This window comes from Chelonia mydas, chromosome 1 (genome assembly GCF_015237465.2).
Source record: "Chelonia mydas isolate rCheMyd1 chromosome 1, rCheMyd1.pri.v2, whole genome shotgun sequence".
Taxonomy (NCBI): domain Eukaryota; kingdom Metazoa; phylum Chordata; order Testudines; family Cheloniidae; genus Chelonia; species Chelonia mydas.
The window spans coordinates 188,568,178-188,595,800 of record NC_057849.1 but is presented as its reverse complement, the minus strand read 5'-3'; the positions used below and the strand labels follow the sequence as shown (position 1 = coordinate 188,595,800).

Here is a 27,623-nt window from a genome sequence, read left to right as displayed (position 1 = left end):
AGTAAAACCAATCTCCCCAAATGTAGTCGAAAGGCTATATTTAGTTTCAGTTCACATGTTTTAATGGTTACCAACAAATGAGCATCACCCTTACCTTGGGGGGAGGAGGGGGAGGGAGAAATCAAGTACAGATGCAAAACTAGATTAAAATAAATTATTTAAAACAAGGTTTCCTGCTTGCTGATTAAAATTTGACTTCTATCACTTAGATTTTAAATCAGTCCACCCTGGCAACGTGCAGCACAGGGGTGTCAGAGCTGTCAATTGTTCAGATTACTTTTAAGTATCTTTTGTGTCATCAGCTTTACCTGCTGATTAACAAATCAGCCTTGAAAGTGAGTTGTTAGTTGTAAGCTATTGGGGATAAAATGTACATACAGGAAATGAAGTGAGGTTAATGAAACTTTTTTCTGTCTTGACTGAAAATATACTTAAACTTTTTATTTCAATAGTTGAACCCATTGTGAGCCTAACCAAGGGACCAAACTCTTTAATAGATGGTGAAAATCAGACAATAGCAGCCATTTGTACAGCAGCCACTGGAAAACCTGCTGCCGATGTTGCTTGGGAAGGAGGTCTTGGAGAAATGGAATCCAGTTCTACTTTATTTCCAAATGAAACTGTGACTGTTGTCAGTCAGTACAAACTCATACCCACCAAATTTGCCAGAGGAAGACGCATAACTTGTGTTGTGAGGCATCCAGCTTTGGAAAAGGAGATGAGATATCCTTACACATTGGATATATTATGTAAGTATATAACAAGTTAACTATTACTTTTACAGCTGTTGTTCTGTCATATTACAACTAGGCCTTATAGTTCGTTCAATCAGTAGATGTGCAAGCAATGTACAAAGAAGGTCATTGTCATTGCCCCATCACACGGATGGAGAAACAGAACAATGGAGAGGTGAAGTGAGTTGACCAAGGACTTGCAGCAGGCCACTGTCCGAGCTGGGTATAGAACTCAGGTCTCCTAAGACCCAGTCAGTTGCCCTACTTGCTGAGAAGCATTGCCTCTTAACTTTTTGATTAACTTGATTTAATTTCCCATTTATATTCCTCATATGTTTCTTCATGGACCCTTATTTTTTAACAAATGTGACTAATACTTAGATGTTGAAGCTGAAAGAATTCAATTCCTCTTCTTCAGCTTTACAGGAACTTGTTAAATGGGAAAATGGATTTTGCTTATAACAAGAATTGAAGTATTTAAAAATACTTGAAATGGTGGTTACCATTTCACACTTGGAATAATACAAGGCATGATATTCCCAAAGAACTTCAGTGATGAAAAATGTTATGGAGTAACTATGCTTAACCAGATCACTCACTACACTACTGAGAGTGTTAGAGAGAGAGAGAGAGTGGATAACTTGAGAATCCTTCCACTTGGAAATCTGTTTTCTTTTTTAATATAGATTTTTTTTTTTTTGGTTTGTTAAACTTGAAGTCCCGGAAAGAAACAAGTGACAGAAGATGATAAATTGCCAAGCCCTCCTCATTATTTGACCCAAAGGCCTACCTTGTAAGAATATTCTTTATAATTTCATAACTTCACCTTCTATCTCAGCTGTAGAAATATGCAGAGCTTTCATCTGTTAGCAATGTTTGTTTTTTTGCAGAAAATAAGTTTCTGTGTATGACCAGATTGTTTTGGATTCTGCATATTTACTATTGTTAGCATATCACAAGCAAAAGGTATGGCACATGTACTACTTAATTTTCAGTTCAGTAACAGATAAAACGATAAAAGACCTCTTTGTAGCCCTTTGCCGTTGAGCTTCTGGCTACCTGAAAAACTTTGTCTTGATGGTCACAGATTAAAGCCCTAACAAATTTAGGGCTTGTTTACAGTGCCCTACAGTTTGGATTATGGGAGTGTGAATCGCATTGAACAGCAAGTGCTGAGCTGCAACTCCCCCATGTGGATACTGTGGGTGTGAACTAAGAGGTTCTTAAAACAGGACTACATTAACTACATTTAGGAACCTCTTAGTTCACACCTACAGCATCCACGCAGGGGAACTGAAGTTCAGCACTTGGCGTGCAGTCCTTTTCACACTCCAAACGAAAGACATAGCCTTTGCATATCTCCCTCGATTGACCAGTAATAATGCTGTGCTCTGGTGCCCGCTGTTTTTTGACAAGAGTTGCCCCTGAAATAAATTCCAGTCCGTTTCTTCCCATTGAAGAGGAACTTCTAACTTATCATAAATAAGTTGAATTTCTTAAAACTTTACATTGTATGCTTTGCTTGTCATTTTGATGTGCTATTGCAAACTTTAGTGCACATAGCCCAACCTTAGGCATCCATTTTGGGTTATCAAATATGTGACCAGAGTTTTCAAAAATCCAGAAAAATTGGGGTTCCTAAAGATTCAAAATTTAGCTTTAGGCATCCATTTTCAAACGCAAACTATAACACACTAATGGGTGCACAGAAGATGGGGAAAGGAAGTGTAGGATGTAGATCTTGGAATAGAAGAAGCTTGTAGTTTACATCTATTGATGGGTTAGAGTAACTTAATTACTACTTCAGAAAAGCAGCTGAGTGGTGAAAAGATTTCAAAGAGATACTTTCCCTCCTTCTTACTGAACATCTGGTCCCTTGCTGTAAACTGTTCTATCAAAAAATTAAATGTTTACCATCAGTTACTAGTTGGTCGCGTAAACACACGACCAAAAGAGAATTTTCAGTAAATTAACCTATTGTTGCTTTTTATGGTTACCACTTGTAATCGATTTAGCATATTAGGGACGGGAATGACCTTGAGACAAGTATAATTATTGATTTTTGCCTTCAGCCATCTTGGGAAATACCATAATAAATAAACTTACGGTCTGAGAATGCTATTGGTAGTAAAATTGTTAACATGGAATCAGGAAACATTTGAAATGGTATTAAAAGACTAAAATTATGACCTATTCCAAGTAATACACAACCTCCTCGAACATAACCTTATGGTAGCCCATCAAGTAAACCCACTATTAAAAACGTGTAAGAATTGTAAAGAACATTTTTGAAAGACAAGTATGTTCTATTGAGTCAATGAATTTTTAATAATTTTAGAACAGTCTGTATTGGCGGATTGGCTGGTTTTAATGTCTAATTGAATTTGGAAAGAACTTTAGACTACGTTACACATCTTTTCCCCAGTATTAATTAGAAGTGAATAAACTTTAATACCTTCCAAAACAAATTATAAAAAGGTACTGGACTTCATACTCATGACAACTTGCCTAGTGTTCTTATAAAATTGTGTTGAGCATGAATAGAGAAGCAGTTCTGCTTAGTGCTTTGTTTTAACGTATACTAACAGTCTTCAACTGAGTTCTGAATCTCTACACTTGAATCTGAGTAGAGTGTTTTAGTGGAGTAGTCCTAAATAAATAAATATAAGAATAAGAAGCAAGTTGTGAGAACTGTAAATACTCCATCCAGGCCCTGTGCTCTGCTGCACAAATAAGGAAGGAAATTATAACTTTTTTTTTAAGTGTAAACATAAAATGAAGATTAATTGAATACTGAGGCAATTCTGTTGAGAGAGACTACCAGTTTTTAAACTGCTACTCCCTACATGTCATTTGCATTAGTGTGCAGTCTGGAGAGAGAAAAGCTGCATCCTAACACAATTGATGACAATAACTGAAGAGAGACAGGCATAACAGGAAATTTCCAGTCTCTATAATGTAACCTTTCTGGCCTAGCCCAGTAGCAAAAACCAATATCCATAATATGCCTCAAACATAAATTAATAACACTAAACTATGTAAGAGGTGGAAAAATGTGGCTTCAGTGAGAAGAGAGAGATTTCAAGTCTTGCTCTCCTTTTCAACCTTTTTGCCACCTGCATTTGGAGGAAGTAGTTGAGCCTGCTGTCCTGGACTGAGAACAACTATCCTATTCTGAATTCTGACCTCATATTACTTAAGTGTGCTGGGAATAGAACTTTTTACTGTAGCAGACCCTTTCAACTGGTGCGTCAATTATATTTGAATGTTTACATTATGTTGCCATATACTGTGAATTTGCCCCAAGCATACCAGTGGAAGGCTTACAATAAGTGTATATTTAAAACTGTCAGACATTTTCTACATCTGGGTTAGGGTGAGATTCTGGGGGCAAGACTGCTAATACTGAGGGGTTGAAAGAAGTTGGGAAGATGGGATTCAGATTGGAGCCATTATCACTGTTGTCTTTTGGGTCCTTTGAAAAGAAATAAAACAAAATTAAACACAGAATACACTAAAGTTCCTTGTTGGTTTGACTAGTAGTATTAACATAGGCACAGTGCAGATACCTACTACAGTATAAATCATTAGCCAAAAGTTACTCAGGTTGTATGTGCAATTCATCATTTACCACTGTGTAATATGAATTTTTTTTTGAATTAACAGAATTTGGTATATTTTAACTATTGAAGTTAACACTGCATTATGCTAAAAATTGACATTGTTGGTGTAAAGACTATAATTATCTCGGCTTGTTTCAGTTAACAAACTGAAACCTTATGGGGCCCACTGATTTGCTTTATGTTAAGCCCCTGATGCCAACCACCCAAGGACACATGTCATTTACTAAGCTTTCCAGGTAGGACTATCACCATTCATTGGAGATTAAGCACTACCATACTGTTAATTAAATACAACATGTAGATATATCATTCTAAACAATGCATGTCTCCTTTTAAAGATTGTACTTTGAGTATTGGCTTGTGAAATTGCACATATTTTATAGATGCCCCTGAAGTTTCAGTAACTGGGTATGATGGAAACTGGTTCATTGGAAGAGAGCATGTTCAGCTCCGGTGTAATGCTGATGCAAATCCACTGCCCATGGAATTTACATGGACCAGGTAAGTGTTCATGAAAATCAAAGATGAATTTTTCCATTTAACTACACAATATTTTAATAATAGAGTTTTGAAGGGTGTTACTGGCTAATGACATAGTGGAAACAAGGCCCTTTCACTGCTACTACTTGTCTGGTTCCAGTACGTGCCTAATGCACATCATATGTGGTTAGAAATGACTGCTATTGAAATATGTCCCATATTGATGCATCAGACATATGGATTCATACATGTGGACTTGTAAAAGAAAAACATTGGCCTTATACAGTTGATGGCCCCTAAGGAAAGGGGAACAGTAGCAACTGGGGTGGGAAAGTACAAATAAAGAATTATTGTTACTCTGAAATCTGAACAGTTACCAATACTTTAGGATAAACCCATTTATTTTTATAAATGGAATAACTTCTTTCACAGGTGATTGTGATATGGAGTTTCTTGGGCTTCGTGTAAGATATTTCAAGCACCTGTTGTCTAGCCTTCCTCCTCCGTGTGAGTCGGGGACGTGTTTAAAGCAAAGACGTAAAAAGATTGGATATTATTTGAATAAAATTATATAGAACTGATTACATTAAAAATTGGGATGGAAAACACTTGAAGTATCATTTCAATCATCAAATTTACCATGCCTTAATAAAGAGTAAGGCCAACTGTATCTACTTCCAAATAAGATGCATGAGAGGCTTGCCTCATGACTCGAAACTTAAGTCAATCTGTGTTGGTATTTGGTATCTCTGTATGGCTTTCTGTTGTGTAATAAAAGCTGTATTTCATGATTGTCATATGAATTGGATGCCTTTACTGTGAGTCCTGCTGCCTGCTATCTGTAGTCTTGCATGTTAAGTATGTTCCCCTGGAAGGAAACACCTCCAGGAGCGTATAGATGGCCCAAAAAGGTGTAACTTTCCTTTATTCCTCTTAAAGTAACTTCACTTGGTCGGTCTGTCTGAAACAAAGAAAAATTTTTTGTGTGAGTGTTTAAGCATATATAATACACCGTAGTAGTGCTGTGAGAATCACTGATACATGATCATTAAAGATCAGTTGTGGTACCACCTTGTATCCTCAAGTTGCTTCCTGAATCTTTTAAAAGAAAAAAAAACGAATGGTTTTAGCTTTGTCTTTGTCTACACTGGAACTTCACTGGCAAAACTTTTGTCATTCAGGAGTGTTAAAACACACACACACATGCACTCCGAACAGCAGAAGTTTTACCAACAAAAAGCTCCAGTGTGAACAGTGCTTTGTCATCAGGAGTCGCTCATTGTGCGACTTTTGGCAGCACAGGAATGTCACTAAAAGCTGCATGGTGTAGACAAAAAGCCTTTAAAATTGTATTTTGAAATGCGTGGTTAATAATAATAAACATATAACCAAGGTTTTTCTTGAATGGAACCTCCTAAACGCAGAACAAAATATGCTACCCAACTATTACATTAAAAAATAAGAAACAAATCAAATGAGGTAGTCTCAATTAGATCACATTTAAACCAGGTTGATTAAAAAAATCCACTCCAAATACAAATAGTAAAATCTAACAGTGGTTGTCAATTAATCCCCAATTAAATTTCATTTAAATCAGTTACATTCAGTTTTAGCTTGGCTAAACTGCTCAACATTGAAACAATATACATTTGAACCAGTGATCAAACCATAATCACAAAGGCAATACAAGCTGCTTTTCAAGATGATACATGCAAGGTGGCTCAGTCTCTCTTCTCCAACATGTTATGGTTCAGGTTAAAAGTAATAAGGACAAATAACTAATCTAGTTTTAAAAAATAATTTAACCTTCTCAGTAATAGGGGCTTTCATAACACTTAAACCAATTCCCAGATTTAATTTCATTCCTCATGTGGTATAGACAAGTGTGACATTTTTTGTAAAAGCAGAGAACTTAATTTCAAGAAATTGTAGATGAGCTTGTATACAAATTTCTTGTAATAAACTCTTTGGCAGAAACTTAATCATTAAAAGAATGCTGACTTTAAAAAGTTGAGGTAGCAATTTATTGGCAGAATACTGGGCTACAATGCAGAGGGTCAGACCACTATTATGCAAGGGTAGAGAGCTTGGTTATGTGAGGGGTGTTTACTTGTACTTGCTTCTGAAAAATTAACAAAGTAGTGGCATTTGGGGAAGGCAAAGGCAGAATCTCATCTGTGCCTCTTTGTCCCAGGAAAAAAAATTCAGTTGAAGTTGATTTCAAATCTAGTTTAAATTCTAAATAATGCTATTGAAGAAATACAGAATTGAACTGGTGCAGAATAGCTGTATTTTTGCATTTTGTCCACTGAATGTTAAGGTGAAGGGGGTATGTTATATTCTCAGTAATAGTAATAACATGCTGAGCAATCTTAATAACCTGGAAGTAGATGGACAAATCTGTACACAACGAAGTAAATGAATCCTTGTTTGGCTGGGGAGATGAAGACAAATGTGTGTATTGCGGCAGTGTGTGGTGTTCATGCAATGAAATGACACAAGTCCATGTACAATCAGAAATAACTTAAAATAAACAAGTACAGATTGGTGCATGTTTAGCCATTTGACTCCTATGGTGGGAAGACTTTGAGATTGGCAAGCAGGATAGCTATTAAGCTGCAGAAATAAAACATTTCTACAGTTGTCTAGCGGTCACTGGCCTATATTCAACAAGATCTCAAGTGGAAGAATGTCTGAGGATGTTCATTCACTGTACATGTTGAATTTTTGGGGTATTCATGAAAAGTAGTTGCAGCATGTGGCATTGCATGGCAGACTGTTGACACTTTACTCATGGACATCACACACGCGCTCTTCTTCGAGTAGTGTCCCTGTGGGTGCTCTATATCAGTACACTGCCTGCCTGTGCCACACTCATACCCCAGTAAACTACCTGTGGCTTGCAACAGAGCAGTCCGTGTCCAGTAGTTGAACTATGCAGCTGGCTCTCCTTTGCTTTCTTATGCCTTTTTCATTTTAGTTTTTTCTTAGTGGTTTTTTTAGCACAAGTTCATGCTTTGAGAGGGTTCACCCCTTCTTTCCTCTGGGTCCCCGTTCTCCCCCTCCCCTCTCCCCAGCCCCACGTGTGGGTTATGCCGAAGACCCTGGACTTCAGACCTTTCCGTATGTGCCACAAGTCCTTCTCTTGCAGTGATGAACATTCAACCTGCCTCTCTGCTGCTTGGGAGAAATCCACATTCCCTCTAAATGTAAAGTCTGTTTAAGATTTAAAAACAGATCTAAAAAATTGAGGTAGGAAAAATCGCACATTCCTATTTATGCAGTACTTTGAGTTCCATGTGGTGAGTCACCCGCAAATAGACTGATTCCATTGACCAGCTCTGCTTCGGTGGTAACCAAAGACCCCAGACTTTCCAAGAAAAGACCCCATTCTCCAGAATCGGACAAAAAAGGGAAAGTCACCACCTCCGTCTGGGTCCCAAGAGACCTCCTGTCCAAACACAGATATTGCTGAGGCTCCCTTTCCTTCAGTACTGTGACTACAGTAGCATACCTAGAAGTCAGTTTAGAAAGCTTCTGACACTGGCATCTGACTCCGGCTTCATTTTGACATTCGGAGGCAGAGTCCTTATTGGTACAGTCTTCCATAGGCAGAAGTGCAAACTGTGCCATACCTATTCTGGTGCTGCATCCGGCACCACCCCATATGCTTACTCCTGAGAAAACACATCCAGACGTCCTGGTACTGTCCAGGCTCCTATCTCACAAAGACGTCCGAATCCTCAAAGAGCCCGAATCACCATTATTAAGAGGTACTGAGAGGCATTCCTCACTGGTACCAACTCATTTCTCTGAGCTTGCTTACCCTCCTTCCTTTTCTTTGATGGTGACTCACCCTCTGGTACCAACACCTTCCCCATGCAGGCTCTTTGAGAGAGACCTCAAATGGTACTGTTACAAGATTTTCTGGAACTGCCTCACCAGCCTCTTTCTAACCCCAATATTTATGCATGTGCAGGTCTCCTTCTGGGCCCCGTACCAGTCTGACAATCAGTACCTACACCATTTTCCTCCCCATTTGGATAACATCCTTCGACTCAGGTGTCTGTATGAGGTTCCTCCACCTTCCAGCCCTTCTCCCTAGAAACTGACATTTGAAGAAGGAGCTCATAGCAAGAAATACACCAATTACCATAGCAAGGAAAACGTTGGGATCTTGCATTATTCCTTTATACCTTATCACAGTGAGCTTGCTGGAACCCATGGGCTTCTTATGTCAACCCTTGTTACATAGGGTACTATCTCAAGAATTCGCTTCAGGAACATCAGCGAGTACATCTAGGTTGTGCCCCACAGACCCGTCCTCTACAGCAGGAACCAGTGGAAGAGGAAGAAACTTCACCTTCCTTCAAATCCTCCTCATCAGATGAGGGTTATGCCTACCTCAGCATCCTGTCCTAGTGACTTTAAGGCCTTTCAAGAATCCATGAAAAGGATAGCAGACACCTTGCAAGTCCTGGTAAAGGAGATTTGGATTTCCTGAAACTCCTTGTTGGATAACCTACATTCACCTCAGGGCAAGATTGTCTTGCCTATCTGTGAAACTTTGCTTATTCTATTCTGTGGCAAACAGAGTGTGGTGAACTCCAGCTACTGTTGCACTTCCATATGGATGAGGCTACAAAAATTATTACATCCCTCCCAGAGGCTCAGTATTTATTCTCTCAGCTCTCTGGTGATCAAGGCTGCTAACGAATGGAACAGACAGCATTAGTCCCATTCAATGCCATTGGACAAGGAGCTAAAATGATTGGATCTGCTGGGTCATAAGAGCTGCTACTTGGCCTCCTGGTAGTTCAGAGTGGCCTGTTATCAAGCCCTGATGGCTAAGGGTATGTCTTCACTACCCGCTGAATCGGTGGGTAGTGATCGATATCGTGTCTAGACGAAATGTGATAGAATCGATCCCCGAATCGATGCCTATACACCACCTTGGCAGGAGGAGTAAGCGGAGTCTTTGGGGTTGACTCGGCGCCGTCAGGATGGCCAGGTAAGTCGAACTACGCCAATCGCGTAGCTAAAGTTGCATATCTTAGTTCAAACACCCCTCCCCCCCACAGTGTAGCCCAGGCCTAAATGTGACTTCAGTTTATTAAAAATTTTCATCTTCTTGAATATGTGCCTCAGGAGCAGAGAGAAAAATTTCAGGCCCTCATTACAGAGGGTCAAACAGTTGCCAAGGCATCTCTCCAGGCTTTGTGCAATTGTCAGTTGCATCTAATGTTCTATAGTTATGGTAGCCAAGCTTTCTGAATGTAGTCTTCAGGCCTCCCCTGGGATGTACAAAATACTATAGAGGACCTTCATTTTGAGGGCCCTCAAATTGTTGAGTGACAACCTGGATGGGTCCCTCCATTCTCTGAAGAACTATTGTGTGACACTAAGTTCTCCAGGCATCTATATACCTGCGAATAAAGAAAATACAGCAGGTTACAGACAGCTCAACAATTTTGCCTAGTCCACTACCAGCCCATGAGAATAGCTGAACATCCTCCCGCGCGCGCACACACACATAGAAGAAACCCGGATTCCCTAAGAAAGTGGTTTCCCCTGCAGCAACCTCCCAGCCAGTGACATCTTCAAAATGTATGTTTCAACCCATTGGTTGACCGTGGTAAACTACTTCTTGCTGTGGAACTTATATTTCACTTATTCCCCTCGTATCCTTATGGGGGTTCTCTCTCCTATTATCTATCTTCCTGGGAGCTCATCACTTTGGACAGATGGATCCTAGAAGCAGTTTTCACAGGCTTCTCCATCCAGTCCAGCTCCTTACCACCCCATTCCTCGCTAGGGACCCTTCTCACAAAGAGGAAAAAATTCTTCCTGGCTCCGGGGGAAATTGAACCTGTCCCATCAGAGAGAGGATCCTCTTATCAGGATAGAATTCTCTTCTTGGTATTTTCTTGTCCAGAAGAACAATGAGGGGTTGGGGGAGGAGACCAATTCTGGACCTCAGGACTTAAACTACTTCTATCCGCTCCTGATAGTTCAGAATATGACCCTAGGAACAACAATTCCCTCTCTCTGGGAGGCTTTATTCCTTCAACCTTCAGGATTCTTGTTTCCATGTCGCCATTCATCCCTCACACAAGCAATTCCTATGCTTTGTGGTATGCAAGGACCACCTTGCCATACGAAGGTTCTGCACTGCAAAATGTATCAAGAATCTATTCAACCTCTTCTCTCCTATCCAGGAACTAACACCAGCATGGGACCTCATTTTGAGTTGTCAATGCTTCGAGGAAACCTCCATTCGAACCTATGGGGAGTTCCTCCTTCATTTGGCCCTTAAGACCTTATTCCTCGTAACCATTACTTCAGCCAGGAGCGTAAGAGCTTGGAACCTTGATGGTGGACGCACCAAATACAGTGCTCTACCAAGATGAGGTGACTTACTTGGTAAATCTCCTGCTTAACATGCAATTCAGAGGAGATTAACTTGCCGGCATTTACCGCAAGCTTCACTCTTCGAGAAGAAGTGAGCCACCATACACTTGGTGTTAAAAGAGCTCTTGGCTTTTACCTTGACAGGAGTAGGCCCTTTTGGGTTTTCCCTAGACTTTTCATCTCTGTTGCAGAAAGAATGAAAGGGGACATCTGATGTGGACTCAGAGGCTGTCCAAATGTGTTGTAGGTTGCATCCTCTCATGCTGTGAAGTTTCATTGTTAATCCACCCTCCTCCCCTGAGAGTTACTGAGTCCTGGTGGAATGAGCAATCTAGCCCCTTTCAAATATACACCCATTTCGGACATTCGCAGGGTAGCCACCTGGTCTTTGTCACCCATGTTTTACCAGCATTACACTCCTTCATGCCTGCCTCCATGACTGACATGGGCTTTGATGTACTGTGATCCGTACTGAATCCACTTCCTCGTCACCCTGCTCCATGATGGGAGTCGGCTGACATGGTGCACCCATAGGGACGCTATTCAGGTAATCTCTCCTCCGTCTTTACCTTGTATAGTAACTGGAGTTCTTCCAGACATATGTCCCTAAGGGTGTGCCACAACCCACTGTCCTTCCCCTCTGCCTCGGAGCCTTTCTTGAAACATTAGTGGTTGAGAAGAAACTGCACTAGCATTGGGTGTGCCCCTCTCTCTATATATTCTTGAATCAAGGCACAAGGGTGTTTAGGGTTCACATGTGGATCCATACACTGCTGACTGAAAACTCTTATCAAGAGAGCAAGGGTGTGTGCGTATCCTGATGTGGAGCACGCATGGAGGGGAGGGGGGCACCTTTTGATGAACTCCAGTTAATGTACAATGTAGGTAATGTCTCCTCCTTTTTTGGTTGGTTGTAACTCCTCTATTCCCTGAAACCATCTGATTCCTTAATTAGCAGTGAAGGATCATTTAATGGTGCCCCTAAACGAAAATCTCTCAGCACATTAACAAAAAACAGTTGGCAGAGCAATACCTATGTGAAATCATACAGGCTGTTCAAGATACAAATGAATTAGTGTAAGCACTACATTGAATGCTGCAAATATACTCAGCTCTTCCTCCTCCATGCATTTGAGTTGTAGGCCCTTGATAGTAGTCCCTATCTCTTCCTCTACAGATATCAGTGCGGAAGATAGGCATTTCCACTTGCATCAGCCTTGCCTGTACTAACAAGATAAGGAGCTGTAGGTGGTTCTTTGGGCTTTGTAACTTTGTTTCTACAAAGATTTTCTTAAAATATTGCTCTCTAGTCAAAACTTTCAGATAAATCATGAGATATAAATTCAGGTCTTATTAAGCCCAAATGTATTCTCCTGACTTTGCGTCTCAGACTTCCAGTAATGGCAATTTGAAGGACTGAATTAGTTAACTTGTCCTATTGGCAGTAAAACCATATTCTTACTAGTAAGAAGTCTTTTTTTTATTAAAAATTTGACAGAACTTTGCTTTAGTTTCAGGCCACATCATTCCTTAACTTAATTCCACTGACATGATTTGGAGCTAAACCGGTGATTAAGTTGGTCTGTTTTAAAATTGCTCATTCTTGTAATAGTCTTTGGAAAATGTGTCCATCAATCCTTATCTCAAAAGAGGGAAGATGATTTGTTTACAGCCTATAAACCTGCAGAAGAGCACAAAAGACTACTTCTCAGGGCATTCTGCGCCAAGAAATTCTGCACACAATATTTTAAAATTATTCAAATTTTATTTGTCAAATAAATGTGGAGGCTCCAGCATGACATGGGGAGCACAGGCCACTGGCTGATGGAAGATCACTGTGCAACTCCACCGCAACACCATCTTCCCTCCGCCCCCCCTCCCCACCCAGGACATGGACTCAGCGGTGAGGCTTCACCCAACTGTGACATAGTGTGCCGCGGAAACACCCCAGGGCCCTGCCCCTATGTGCCAGGTGCACCAGGTGTGGGCAGGCAGGATCCAGGTGTGGAGGGGATTAGTGTGTGGGGGATCCTGGTGTGGGTTGAGAGGGTTCGGTGTGGGTTGAGAGGGTTCTGTGTGGGGCTATCTGGGTGTGGGAGGCTTAGTGGGGGATCTGGGTGCGGGGGGGATCTGGATGCACAGGGGCTTGTTGGAAGGTTCTGGGTGCAATGTTAATGGAACTCTGCAGGAGGGTCCAGGTGAAGGTGGTTGGGGCTCAGTGTGTGTGGGGGGAGGAGGGCCTCAGTGTGTGATTTCAGATGCTGGGGGAGTGGGGCTCAGTGGGATAGGGATCCAGGTGCAGCTGGTTGGGGCTTCATAGGGTGGGATCTGGGTGTGGGTGGGTTGTTGGGGTGGTCCAGGTGCAGGGGGAGTTGGGCTAGTCGGGAGGGTTCTGGATAATAAGGGGGTCTGGATGCACGGGGGTTGGGTGGATGGGGGAGTAGCTCCTTGTACAGCGATCCCTCCCTCTGCAGCTGAGGAGTGATGGGTACAAGAAGTACAGGGGGGGGGCGGTAGTGGGAGAGGAGGAATTGGCAGAGCTTCCCACAGCAGGGGGAGAAATCTGGGGGTGGATCTGACATGACCCCAGATACCGTGCAGGGGAAGAGGAAATCCCGTCCTCTTTAGCCCAGCCGGGACTAGCAGCTGAGCCTGGCACAGGGTAGGAGCCACCAGCTGGGTCTTCCCCAGTCCTGCCCTGTGCCCCACAGTGACTTACCTCTCTGTTGGCTGCCCTGGGCACCCCATACATACTGCTGGGGAGGGTCGCATGACCGCTCTTAGGGCTTCCCTTTGCTTCCCCCATCAGAAAGGCATTTTTCTGCGGGGAAACAAAGAAATCTACGGGGGACTTAAATTCTGCGCAAGTGCAGTGGAGCAGAATTCTCCCAGGAGTAAAAGACTCAAAATAAACAAATTGACTTGACATTGACATTGTTTTTTAACTGAAAGGGCTTTAATAAATATAACAAAATAATTGCATTCCACAGAGCAAGCTATTGTAAACATAAAATAATTATAGTTGGAACCTTTTTAGATAATACATTTTGCATTTAAATTTTATTGTGTAATTTCTGAGAATGCTTAAACTGCCTCCAAATATTGTCTAATTCAGGTTGGATGGACAATGGCCTGAAGGTTTAATATCTTCAAATAATACTCTGCATTTCAACAGTCCATTGACTTACAATTATACTGGGACTTATGTCTGTAAGGTGACCAATTCCCTTGGACAAAGAAGTGATCAAAAGACGATCTACATATTAGGTGAGTTGTTTCTCCCTTCCCTTCCTAAAGATGCTTTGTTAAAATACTGTCAGAAATTGGACTAGGTGTCTAGTTGAATGTGGTGTTTTTTAGCCATGTTATATATCAGGTTACCTAAAACTCAGTCTTTGATTAAAGGAAATATAAAACTGGGAAGGACAAATGGAAATAAACATTAGCCCCTTGAAATAGTATCAGTACTAGTTGGGTAATCTCATTGTTCTGTCACGTATGCTGTCTGTAAGTCGTAGTACTTAAAAGGACCACGGTAGTGTCTGAGACTATTTACCGGCCCTAAGTGATGGTAATAAAGATAAGGAAGTAACCTCTGCCACCGCCTAAGAGCAAGTGTTTCCCTCCCTCTGATGAAGACAGCATTATTGACAACATCCATGCTACCTAATTTGAGATCAGTTGACAAATGGAAGAGATTTTAGCTGGTAAGGAGTTAAATAAAATTGAAGAGTTGAGGGTGGGGGGAAGAAATGTTCTAAAACCCAACTTAAAACACTTTCCTGAGGGAGTCTGGTTTTATTCCTTTATCCTCAGGTGAGCTGGTCAGAATAACAGTGACGCTTCTCACTGCTCATACGCTCCTACAGAGCAAGCATAAAGCTCATTACAGGGGGCAGAAATGGTTAGAGCACATTGCTCCACCTGCCCCTTCCTGTCTGTGTGGTGCTCTTTCTTGTGGGTGGGGTATTGCCACAGCTGTTGGTGGACTTTCAGTTAGTATTTAAATCGGGAAAGCACTTATTACAGTGCTGGCTATGGTAAAGAATCTCAGTAGCAGACAGAAGTGCCACGTTATCATAGTACATGTTCCTTTGAGTATAGCAGCATATTGAAAGGGTACCATGTCTTATTGAAGATCATATGTAGTAGCCTCAATAGTGGAGCTGAGACCTAACATCATTATATTACCATGATGATGGGGGTAAACTAAATGGAATTACTTACTTGAAACATTTGCATCTATTGATAAAATTAACGGGTGGTAGCAGCATTCAGAACATGAACTATAAATTCATTATATTCTTTCTACGGTCTCGAGGGCCAATCTTCATGGTAAGGTCTGAATCCATTCTTACCTGAGTAGCTACTATCCTGGTGGCATTGTAGCTAGGGAAAACTACTGATTCAGCCTGTAGACCACTGAGAGTGAGAAGTAAAGTAAGTGCCTCTTTGGCTATTGGAGCAGAAAAATTATCTATCTTAAATGCTGTGAATGGAGAATGCAGTTGAGCAAGATGGCACCAAACAATCTACAGATAAAACTTTTGAAGTCGCACCCTCTGTATACCAATTACTTACTTGAGTAGGCTTCACTACTTCATAGCAGCATGGCACATGCTGGTATATCTCAGAGCTGGTTGACTGTAATCGAATGGGAGGGAAAGGTGAGCAATATTGAACTCAATACACCTTCGCTTGGTTTGGGGAGAATTCAGACAATACTGTCAAAGGTGGAATTTCAATATTTTTAACTAAATTTGTATGAATATTATACAAAATGTTGCAGTGTTTAAAAAAAAAAAACCTATGAAAATAACACTTGAAGAAGTTCATAAGTATGTATATACAATTCTGTGACCTAAAAATAAATTTGTCCTAAGTGTCAGTATCTTCATGAGGTTAAATCACCTGTAAATTGTTCTATGATTCTCTGCTTTTTTTGTCTTAGTTGAACTGTTATCAGAGTAGCAGCCATGTTAGTCTGTATCTGCAAAAAGAAAAGGAGTACTTGTGGCACCTTAGAGACTAACCAATTTATTTGAGCAAAAGCTTTTGTGAGCTACAGCTCACTTCATGCATCCGATGAAGTGAGCTGTAGCTCACAAAAGCTTTTGCTCAAATAAATTTGTTAGTCTCTAAGGTGCCACAAGTACTCCTTTTCTTTGAACTGTTATGTTACTGAAGAAAGTTAATGCTTAATTGTAAAGGTTGACTAAGCTCTGGTCTATGCGAATAGCATAGCTGAAGTCGGCATATCATAGGTCGACTTACCTGGCCGTGAGGATAGCAGCGAGTCGACTGATGCCGCTCCCCCATCGACTCCACTTTCGGGAGCTGGAGTTCTGGAGTCGAAGGGGAGCGCAGCGAGTTTGGGGATCGATTTATTGCGTCTAGACGAGACACGGTAAATTGATCCCCTATAGATTGATCATTACCCACCGATCCGGTGGGTAATGATTACCTGCCCTAAGAAGCTTTGGAGAAACTCTACAAAACCTACTTAAGGTTTTTAAAGCTTCCTGGGTATTTTAAATCAAATCACTTTAAACAGAGATGGTTATTTGTTAAAATAGTAGTTCAGAACTATTTTAGTCCTGCAGCATTGATGACAAGAACACCTAACATATATGAATGGGAATGGTAATCCTTAAACCTGTTCAGTTGCATATTAACTATTGCAGAAGAAATCAGCTGGAACTAGACATACAAGGTATATAAAGGAAAATATTTTTACTTAATTAAAAGCATTGATATTTTAGAGTTACTGATGCTTTCTGATCATGATTTTTGCAGTAACTTTTTATTTTAAGCTTTTCTGTTAACCTACTTTAATGGCATAAAAATCATTTAAAAAATTACTTTACCTATAGCACTTTAGGTTACTGAAGATGAAAACTCTTGAAAAATTGAAATGGTTTTGTATTCAGGTGAATCTTTGCATTTGATCGATAAAACAAACAGCTCACTTATACTACATATCTCTTCGTTATGAATACAAATTTTTGTCCTGTTAGCAGCATTGCAGGAAAGATGAAACTTGAACTTTTTAAAACAGTACACTAAAACAAAGTTGTTGCAAAATCTTCAACTGCTTGATGATCCCCATTAAGTGTGAATCAGTCTATGATTACAGCATTTAATTACACAAAACTCAACTATGACAAGATATGTGCAATGATATTTGAAATAAAAGCAGTTCAGCAGTACCTCTTGGCCAGTTAAGCTGTCCTTAACTTAAGTCCAGTGTTGTCTTTTGACATGTCACCAGTTAATACTGGATATCATGGGGAAAAAGCCACATGTGAACCACTCTTAGTCTAGGAAATTAGTTACTTCAGTAGTATAGTAAAAATTTAAAAAACAAAGAAAACCCAAAACTTTTTATAATAGACTATTGACAGTATCTTGATCTATATATGGGAAGAATAGCTAAATCCAGAAGGAACAAATGTATTCAGAAATGCAACATGAAAACAAATTAATTCCAACCTGAAAGCATGGCTTGATTTTCCATTCTTAAAACAGACACGGGTTATCCTTTCAGTCTCTCCACTTACTGGCTTTTGTAAACATATTACAGAAGGCTCAAGAGCAAATCTTACAATAGGTTTTCTGACTATGTCAAATGTGAACATGAAACCACTAAAAGTATCCATTGAAATTGGGCTGTTGTAAAGAGGGGAAAACTTATTGATACCTACTGTTTCATAATTTATTTTGTAAATTTTAAAAAGCAATTTTATTTGCTGTTACAGATTATAATATATAGAATTTGAACATTTAAATATAGTTGATCTTGAAAAACTAGTTACTATGGTTTTTAACAAACAGATTGCATCTATTGTTAACACACATTGAGCATAATGTGGCTGCAGTCTTTGTAAAGTGAAATGACCGCAATTATAAAATTACTTTGCTCCCCTTTTTCTATTTCAAAGATAACAAGGGTTCTTAGACTTTTTTCCACTAAAAGTCAGTATTAAGATAATTGAAATAGCTTAAGATATAAATAGTTAATATGCCTGTCCAAAGCTTCCAACTGATTATCAAAGAAACTTTTAAAATTTCAACAGTGCATACCAGTCAGGAAGAATGGTCAGAAAAACTTGCCAGCCAGTCATTAATCTGTAGGTAAACAGTCATAATGATGGTGAGCTAAGGAAAAGGACACCTTAGTCGCTTGTCCAAAAAAAAAAAAAAAAGTAATATCTAAACTGAAATTTGCAAGGTTGTTGAGCTAAAAGAAATTGCTTGGGTGCTAATGTATATGATTGCAAATATACATTCTAAGATAAATTGAGGTAGATACAATTGTCAATAGAACGATTAAGTCCTGTTTGTCAACTTCTGTAAACTAAGAATTTCATTCAAAAATAAACTTAATAAATAAACAAGAAAAGTAAAAACCAAATTGAACATCAAGTTAATCTGTTTCTGTGCAGTTTCCTAACAGAGGAGGATAAAAAGGATTTGGAAATGAGCTTAAAGTTGATGAGGAATTTTACCTGATCACATACCTAGCAGTAAAATGCCATAATGTGTGGAGGGGAAGGGGGGGGTGTCATTTTTTTGTTTTTGCTTTTATGGTTAGATACAGTAAAGAGCTCATAGCAGAAACAATGTCTAGTGCTGCACAGCTTCTCCTTCACACAAATGAACAATGCCTTTGAGCTGGAATTCAGAGGCAGTCCACTGTTGCTGGAGGCTCCAGAGCTGAAGCCTGCCTTTAGACTCAGGCCACCAGAAATTATGCAGCTTTTGCTGGAACTCATCTTGTCCCATCCACTTGGTTTACACTTTTGATTTTTGTCAACTTCTAGCGCTGGTCTCTCTCTCTCTCTCCTCAGATTAGAGATAACTAGAGTAGTAAGGTGTAGTTTTCTGGTTTCTCCAGTACAGCATCTATCTAGCAAGTTCTTTCTGCTCCCACCACAACTATTAGGAATAGCTCTGCAAGCCTGGAGCAAAGTCTAAGAGGTCCGACTTTTCTGGAAGATCAGAGGGCAAGCTATGTCCTGCTGCTGTAAGCCACCAACCCTTTTAATGGGAGGGTGTGGTGATTTGAGTTGGACAAGCTGGGTGGGAGTCTTGACTCCTGTCTGAAGTCACAGCTCTTCCGCAGCAAGGCTTTCTCAGGGTCATGGAACCCCTCTCAGCCTACTCATGGAGGTAAGTCATGCAAATTTGAGAGGCTATGGGTTGCAAAAGTACAGAAGTAAGCATCCCCTTCACAAGGCAGCAACTCTAAAGCTTCAAACATAGGATAAGAGATTTCAGGTGCTAGCAAAGGGATTTGACCCAAGGATTTCCAGTGCCTTGGGTCATAGTCCAAGCTGCACAGGAAAATTCAGAACAGACTTGGCCGACCATCAGAGCGTAGGATCCTAAGAAACTAGACATCAGAGAAAGTATATCCCTCAGAGTCTCTAATGCGGAGTTGCTAACTACCATGTACTCCCGGCAAACTACAAGTCTTGTTAGGGGATTAACTCTTCTCATTAACAGACAAGGTCTCCTAACAAATATCAGGAGCAGCTTAGATCCTCCATGACTAAAGGGCAGCTCACCGCTACAGTGGTGCTCTGGGCAGCATTGGATACAGTGGATTTGGCAGCTAGGAGCATGGTAACTGCAGTGACATGAGATGGTGGTCCTGACTTCAGATGGTAGATATCCCTTCTGAGGTCCAAGCAACTATAGAAAAAACTGCCATTTCAAGGAAATGAGCTCTTCAGCATGATCACAGATGAGGCAATGCACTTAAAAGAAATTGGAGAGCGACAGTCCTTTCTCTAGGGCTTTATGTATATCCCAGCTTACGCATATAAGCTTCAAATGCCTCAGTCATCTTTCAGATAATAGTCCCCTGACTGTGGCCTGTATCGCTCCAGAGCCGTCTAGGGAATACCAGTGACTCAATCCATGATGGTCATTCATCATCATCTTGACAGACCATAGTTGTATTGTGAAGCCCGAAGGCCCCGGCATTTTGATTGAAGTGAGATGTACAGCGTTCTTGTAGGCAAAACGATAATCATTTGCTTTAGTTGGCATGTCAAGTGTCTGGGAAATGATTCATGGAATGAAACCAGACTTCTTGTACAAGGACATCAGGTGACATTGTGGGAAGTGAGTGAGCTTCAGCTGCGGAAGATCTGCAAAGTAGGTTTTGATTACGTTGGAGGCATCCTTTGGTAGGAAGATGCAATTGGGTTAGTTCCTGGATAATTCCTTAAACTATATAAAGCTTTTGCTTTATATCGTGGGTAGGAGGGAAGTGTGCTTCTTCCTAGTCCATCATTTCAAAATTTGCTTCTCGCCCACCACCCCATTTCTTTGAATCACTGCTTATTACCTTTTGTTTTGTTATGAGGAGAGAAGCTATGCAGCAGAATGAGAAATGAGTGTTACATGATCTTCTTTCTGTTAGCAGCTTGTCTCCTTATTCAGCCCACCCTGATAGTCTAATAAGAAATGGAATTTTTTCTGGAGAGACTTAACCTTATTTACCTTAAGGTTACCATCTGATTGCTGTTAATTGGTTGTTGGAGTGTTCCTACAGCTCTGGAAGAAATCTTCTAGTGGCTTGAGTTGAAGGGTGCAGCTTAATCCTGGAGTCTAAAGCAGCAACTTTGGATCATTTCAGAATTCCACAGGTGAGAGGCATTATCTGTTTTAAATGAGGAGAGAAGCTGCTAACAGAAAATTATCAGGGCAGAAATTTCTCATTCTTGAAAGACAAATTACATATTGAACAGAAACAATAATACTCCATTATAAGCATTCAGCTGAAGGGTGCTTATTTGGGGTACTAGACTGTAAAGTAGGAGAAGCACAAGTAAGTGGGTTGAGGCAGATCATTAGCTTTATATAAAATTAACTGTGTTACTTCCTTAGTTAGCATGTGCTGAAGTGGAAATAAAAGTTAAAGAAGCTCTTAGGCCAGCAGTTCTCAACCAGGGGTACATAGAGGTCTTTCAGGGGATACATTAACTCGTCTAGATATTTGCCTAGCTTTATAACAGACTACATAAAGCACACCTAGCAAAGTCAGTACAGACTAAAATTTCATACAGACAATGACTTGTTTATGCTGCTCTATATACTATACACTGAAATGCAAGTACAATATTTATATTCCAACTGATTTCTTTTATAATGATATGGTAAAAATGAAAAAGCAAGCAATTACTCAGTAATAGTGTGCTATGGCATTTTGCAATTTTATGTCTGATTTTTTGTAAGCAGTTAGTTTTGAAATTAGGTGAAACTTGGGGTATGCAAGACAAGTCAGACCTTTGAAAGGAGTACAGTAGTCTGGAAAGGTTGAGAGCCGCTGTCTTAAGCCAAATTTTGTTGAAATGGACTAATTTGTGTGTGTCAATTTTCAGGTGCCCAATATAAAACCCTGTTTCACTGGGTTGGGTATGAGATACTTTCCTGGAAATGAGATGTCTGAAGTTCACTAACAAAAAAACAATAGTGCTACTTGCTTCTGGAAGTTTTGGCCTTGAGCTGTTATAGCAGCAACAGTGGAGAAATTCTGGCCTTGACATTTGGTAGTTGGGGGAGGAAGGGGCAGGGGGGAAGGAAGGCTGTACCTTTATTTCAAAAAAAGTTAAATTTAAAGGGACATTTAAAGACAGAGTTCAATTTTAGAAAATACTAGAGAAGCATTAATAGCTGTTGCTTGTTAAGAGTATGAATTATCAGGTCTCCAAAATAAGTGTTCTGGATTATATTTTCTAGAGACTTGAACATACAGAAATGAAAACTGAGGCAATAATCCTATTCTAATTGACATTTTAAGATAGCTACTTCTTGCAATCCTTTTAGACAGTCTGGTTGTAGAATATAACACAAACTTGTCAACAGTATTACATATTCAAATTAATCTCACTAGTTCAGGTTTTCAACTAAGAAATTTTTTTAGAACCCTTAACACTGTATAAATCAATTTAAGCAAAAAATCTGCAGTTGACACTGGTTTTACTTGATGGCAATTGGAAAATGCTTTCCAGGAAGCAAGCATTGCTTACTTCTGAACACAAATGGAAGAATTTAAAGGATGAAACTTCAGAAAACAGTTCTCTCTGGTGAGGAGAACTAAGGAAGGATTATAGCACTAGCTTTTATTTCTTAAATCTTGAATTTGCCACCATTACCTGGTTCTGATGCCATCTGAAGTGTTGTAGATATGAATCTAACCTTTATTTCTTTAATATAACAAATAGTTGTCAGCCTTGATTTGGGGGCTGGGGGGGAAATTGATTTCAGTCTCTGCCCTTAAATCTAAGGATGATGATCCTGGTAAATTGGGGTTGTTCATCCTTTTCCCTTTAGAGGATGAAACAAAGCTTTTTTTTTTTTTCACTTCAGGTTGAACTTCTGGATCACTAAAATCATAATCTGAATTCCCTTCATTACTTTAGTGCATCTTCTCTCCTTTCTTATCCTAAATTCACTTAATTTTATATATAGATGTGTTAACAAATCACTATGGGCCACAGTTTGTTGCTTTCAAAAGATTTTTCACAAAACTAGCAGTAAATACATTGAACAGAACTTGGCAACATAAGTAAATCGTTATGTGACACAATACATGAAATGCAGATGAAGAAATCAATTGCAGTAAGTATTGTGTGTATTGAAAAGATAAATTACTCAATGTAGTATAAGAATTTTATAACCAATTCTACACAATTGTTAGTGTTACCTATTTTTAAAAAATTGAAAAACATTGCTCAACAAGAGCCTGTAAACATTGCATTTGTCAGAGGCACTGAATTTTTTTGTATCTTACTTCTAGTTTTGTTCAGTTACTACCATTTCAGGCTGAGTAGCTTAAATGCTACTTTAACCATTCTCATTAGTTTCACTATTGGTGTTTAGTTGCCTCATTAGTAACGAACAGTGTTAAGAATGAGTTAGAAAGCTTGATACTTGGGTATCTATTGTGTAAGCAGGTTTTTTAATCTCTCTAAAATGTAAACTGAAGTCATGAGTCAAAATTTTTCAGTTTGAAAAACTCTTGGATGAATTAAGCTTGCAGCTGGTGATAAGCTACTAATTCATACAGCATTTAAGAAATTATACTTAGTATATTTGATTTTTCAATTTAAGAGATCATGAAGTCACTTCATTTTAAACCACTTGCAGATATTAGGCAGTCTTATATGACTCCAGGCGCTTCTTACATATAGAAGCATGTACATCGCCAGTTGACTTCGAAAATCAAAAGAAAAAAGGTCTCGTACAACCCCAGTAGCAGATTTTATAAGTGATGGTTCAGTGCATACTCTTGAGAGAGCAAGATAAAACTCAGAATGTATGCCATTATGAAGGAGACAGGGAACTTAGGGGGAAAAAAAATAAAATTTACTTAAAAACAAGAGTTAAATCAGTCGACATTCTGGAAATGTACTATTTATTACATATTGCAAAAAACTATTTTCAGTGACTTTCTTCAACTGGTTTCTGTAGACTATTTTTCCTAAAACAGTGATTATCAAATATAAAGTTGCATTGTTACACTGACATCATTCTCTTAAAAGGAAATTCATAACTAGAGAACTGCATAATATAATTAACTTTGAGTTCCTTCACCATTCCCCACTTCGGCTGTTGAGGTTCTATTAACACAGCCAATGTTTTGGGGAGAATAATTAAAATCAATAGCTTACTTTCTGCTAACTTAGCACACAATGTATAGTTTTTCATTCTTTAAGAGTTTGTTTCAATGCATTGAAAATTTTCAAAATTTAATAAAAGTTTAAGTTAAAAGTGAAGACACTATTTGTCCTTCGCCAATATTAATTTTTCAACCATTTCTTACCTTTTGGTTGAGGAATTGGTTAATGGTTGGTTTTGTTTTGTTTTTTTGCAGTAGATAATATCCTCCATGGATGAGATAAAACTGGTTGGAAATAGTAAACTCTAAAACCTACATAAACTGAAAGGAACTTCTCAGTTTTTTCAGGAGAATTAATGGTTACTTTAAAGTTTGACAGTGATTGCTTTTGTGCCACAAAAGAGTTCCCCACTCTGCTTATCGTATAGCGCAAAATGAATACACAGAAGCCAATTCAGAATTAGTTGGAAAACTATAATCTGTATTGCAAAAGTACTTTATAATTGCTCAGACTTCTTAGAAATTTAAGAATGAAAAACTATTGTCTGTTAGTAGAGAACCACATATTTACATATTCATCAACTTGGCTTTCTTATAAACCCTCTACTGATTTAGCTTGCATTGACATTCTTTGCCTTTTCTGTGTCTTGTCTACCCCATTCCTCTTTCCATTAGATCCTCCTACTACTACTACACGACCACCCACGGTTCCATGGCATCCTTCAACTGATGGCATCACAGGTTTAGCAACAGAACCAAAACTAATACATTTTCCAACATCAACCTTGCCAGCAATGCAGGAAGACAGTTGGGGTACCATCATTGCTAGTGCAGTGGGTGGGGCTCTCTTTCTGATACTTGTAAGTGTTTTGGTTGGAATTGTCTGCTATAGGAGAAGACGGACGTTCCGTGGTGACTACTTTGCTAAGAACTACATTCCACCATCAGACATGCAAAAAGAGTCTCAAATAGATGTTCTCCAATCAGATGATGTGGATTCTTACCCTGACAGTCTAAAAAAAGAAATAAAACATCCAGTGAACAGTCTAATATCAAAAGATTATTTAGAAGACCCAGACAAACCAGAATGGAACAATGTAGACAATATTAACAGGTACCAAGAACGGTATGAAAGACCAATGGATTATTATGAAGGAGGAACACTGGGAATGAAGTACATGGGTGGCGAATGTTATGATGACAATGAAGAAGACTTTGTGTCACATGTAGATGGCTCAGTAATATCCCGGAAGGAGTGGTATGTGTAGTAACCACTGATACCTTAACTTGATTCATACAGTTCCATTCATTAGTTGATCACTTTCAGGTTGTTTATATTTTTACTTGAGGAAAAACAAGCTTTTTGAAGTTGATTTTCAAGCTTTTGATATTGTAAAATTCTGGGTTAAATGTATCTGAGCTGCTTTATGATTTTTCAATGCTGTACTACTGTCTTTGAAAATATTGGAATTTTGATGCATAATGCTTTATTCGTCTACTGCACATGTAAGAACCAAGTGCTAAATTAAAGTTACCATACAAGGTTAGAGTTAAAAAGCAACTGTCTGGGCTTTGTGATTTAAAAACAGTTTACCTGAGACTATGATCACGTATAATCTTGGTTAAGCACATGTGTTTTTTTATATATATACATTTTAGACAAAAACGAGTGAATTAGTCTCAGAGCTGAAGTTTATCGAAGGTAAATTCAATTCTTAAAAGTAATTTTTACTATACAAAAACATGGATTTGCTTAAATCTGTTTTTTCAAAGGTATATTATTCTTTTCTACACAAAAATGAATACCTCTTTGTTTTAATGAGCCTTCCTGTGATACGATGTGCATAGTTAGTGGTAACTTTGTAAAGAAAACATGTTGCATTGAAAAAGTTAGAATTCTCGGTGAAGGAGTTTTAGAGGAGAAACAATGAAGATATGGAAAGTTTTGTCTTGTAGCTGATTTTTGAGAACCATTTTTTTACACTACAGTTCATTTTCAAAAAGTACGATACAGTCTATGTACAGAATTAGTCAGTTATAGTCCTGTTCTTCACGTGAGATCAAAAACTGATTCTCGATCTTAAAAAGAGAGAATTTTCAGCTAGAAATAAGATGATGCCTGGAAAGTTTTCACTGGGGATTGGGAAATACAAGGAGTTAATTTAGCTAAGATATATATGTTTAAGACTCTAGCAGAATACAGCATAACATGGTGTGCAGAACATAAAAGGTAAAGGGCAAATTTTTACAATGCTTTGTGATTACATCATTGCTTTTAAGAGTTGAGCATACTTTTTTTAAAAATGCATATTTATGAAAAGGGGTTAACGTAAAAAAAGTGCTATTTAAAATAAAGCAAGTAGGGTAATAAATATTGCTATTTAATGCTGTTGGAAAAATAATTTGTACAAGCACACTGTGGAATCCCCAGGACAACAGTTGTATGTATTACTCAGTTGGGTTTGTTTGTATTGCATTGGTTTGCTTTGTTACAAATAAACAAGTGGAACTGTTGACTAAAACAGTAAACAGTCTTGTAGCTAGGAGAAGCAGATGGTTACTAGAAATGAAATTGCATGCTTGGAAGTCAATTTCTTCAAGAACTGGAATAACCTTGCTTCTTATTCAGTAGTAGGTTCACTACCTCAGCTTTGCAAATGAATAGAATGGAATCTGAATGAAGTTAATTCAGATAATCTAGTTTGACAGCAGTTAACTGTTTATCACCTCTAATTTTTACAATTTCTGTGGTGAAATCATATTTTAAGCTCTCAACTTGACATGCATTCATGAGTTTAAAAACTCTTACCCAGAAAAACTTGCCTTAATGTTGAAGTCCAGAAATGAAAAAAAAACTTGGGGGAGAGGGGAGATTGCCACACAAATAAAAATTTAACAAGTTTGGACCAGAATTTTAAGAATACTTAACGGCTATTTCTTTGAATGTTTCCTTTAATAGTAAAAGCACTGCAAAATGACGGAGTATTTAGAGCTTTATAACAAATACAGCATCTGCATTAGACTTTTGACGGTAGTCTGTGATTCCAAATGACTGCATGTCTTCAAAAATGAAGGGTAGACTAGTAAATTCATATACAGATTAAAATTGTTTCCTAAGGCTAGTTAGGTTCATAGTTGAGAGCTATGTGATGTGTATTAAATTAATTGACCAAAGTCTCAACTTAGCACAATAGCAAAGGGGTCTGTGCTCAGGTGTAAACTCATGCAAATGAGTTCTCATAACACACAAGGGTCTACTCCAAAGCCCACTGAAGTAACTGGATCAGATTCTATATATAGAACTTCTTGTTGTCTCTGGGAGATAATTTAACTTAGAGTTTACAGTTAACATTCTCTTATGTCCATGTGAGATGATTTATTTGGGCCTTCTGTAGGTTTTGGTTTTTGTAACAAGTTGAGATTTAGAGATGAGTATTTCCTAAATTCTTAAGTGTTCTTCACCATCTTAAATTATTAAACTTGGAGGAGTTAAAAATTTTAACCTGAAGAGGTTGGTGGTAGAGTTAAGACTCCAAAAGAGTTGCAGTGTTTCCTACTTGATGTATGTTTGCTGTAAATAGACAATTGATTGTAAGTATGAATAGCTGTTGTGTGAAATAAACATCTGCTGTTAAATTGAGTTCTTGAATACAGGTAGTGTGCAGAACTGATTTGAAAGACATGAAATAACGAGCTAAAGCTCACACCCAAATATATGTACATTAAGTGTAAAGGTTTTTT

General features: G+C 38.9%; 1 protein-coding gene across 3 annotated transcripts in view; it reads left to right on the top strand.

Annotated features, from left to right (window-relative positions):
* Nucleotides 1–27,623, top strand: part of NECTIN3 (nectin cell adhesion molecule 3) — a 122,667-nt gene that overhangs the window by 44,533 nt on the left and 50,511 nt on the right. For 2 of the 3 annotated variants that reach the window (XM_037907406.2, XM_037907411.2), the window contains exons 3-5: nt 453–749; nt 4,741–4,858; nt 14,364–14,515. In XM_037907406.2, coding sequence (XP_037763334.1) covers nt 453–749; nt 4,741–4,858; nt 14,364–14,515 — 567 coding nt within the window. Of the gene's footprint in view, nt 1–452; nt 750–4,740; nt 4,859–14,363; nt 14,516–24,557; nt 27,523–27,623 lie in introns of those variants that run through there. The other variant, XM_037907398.2, reaches the window with a different exon arrangement.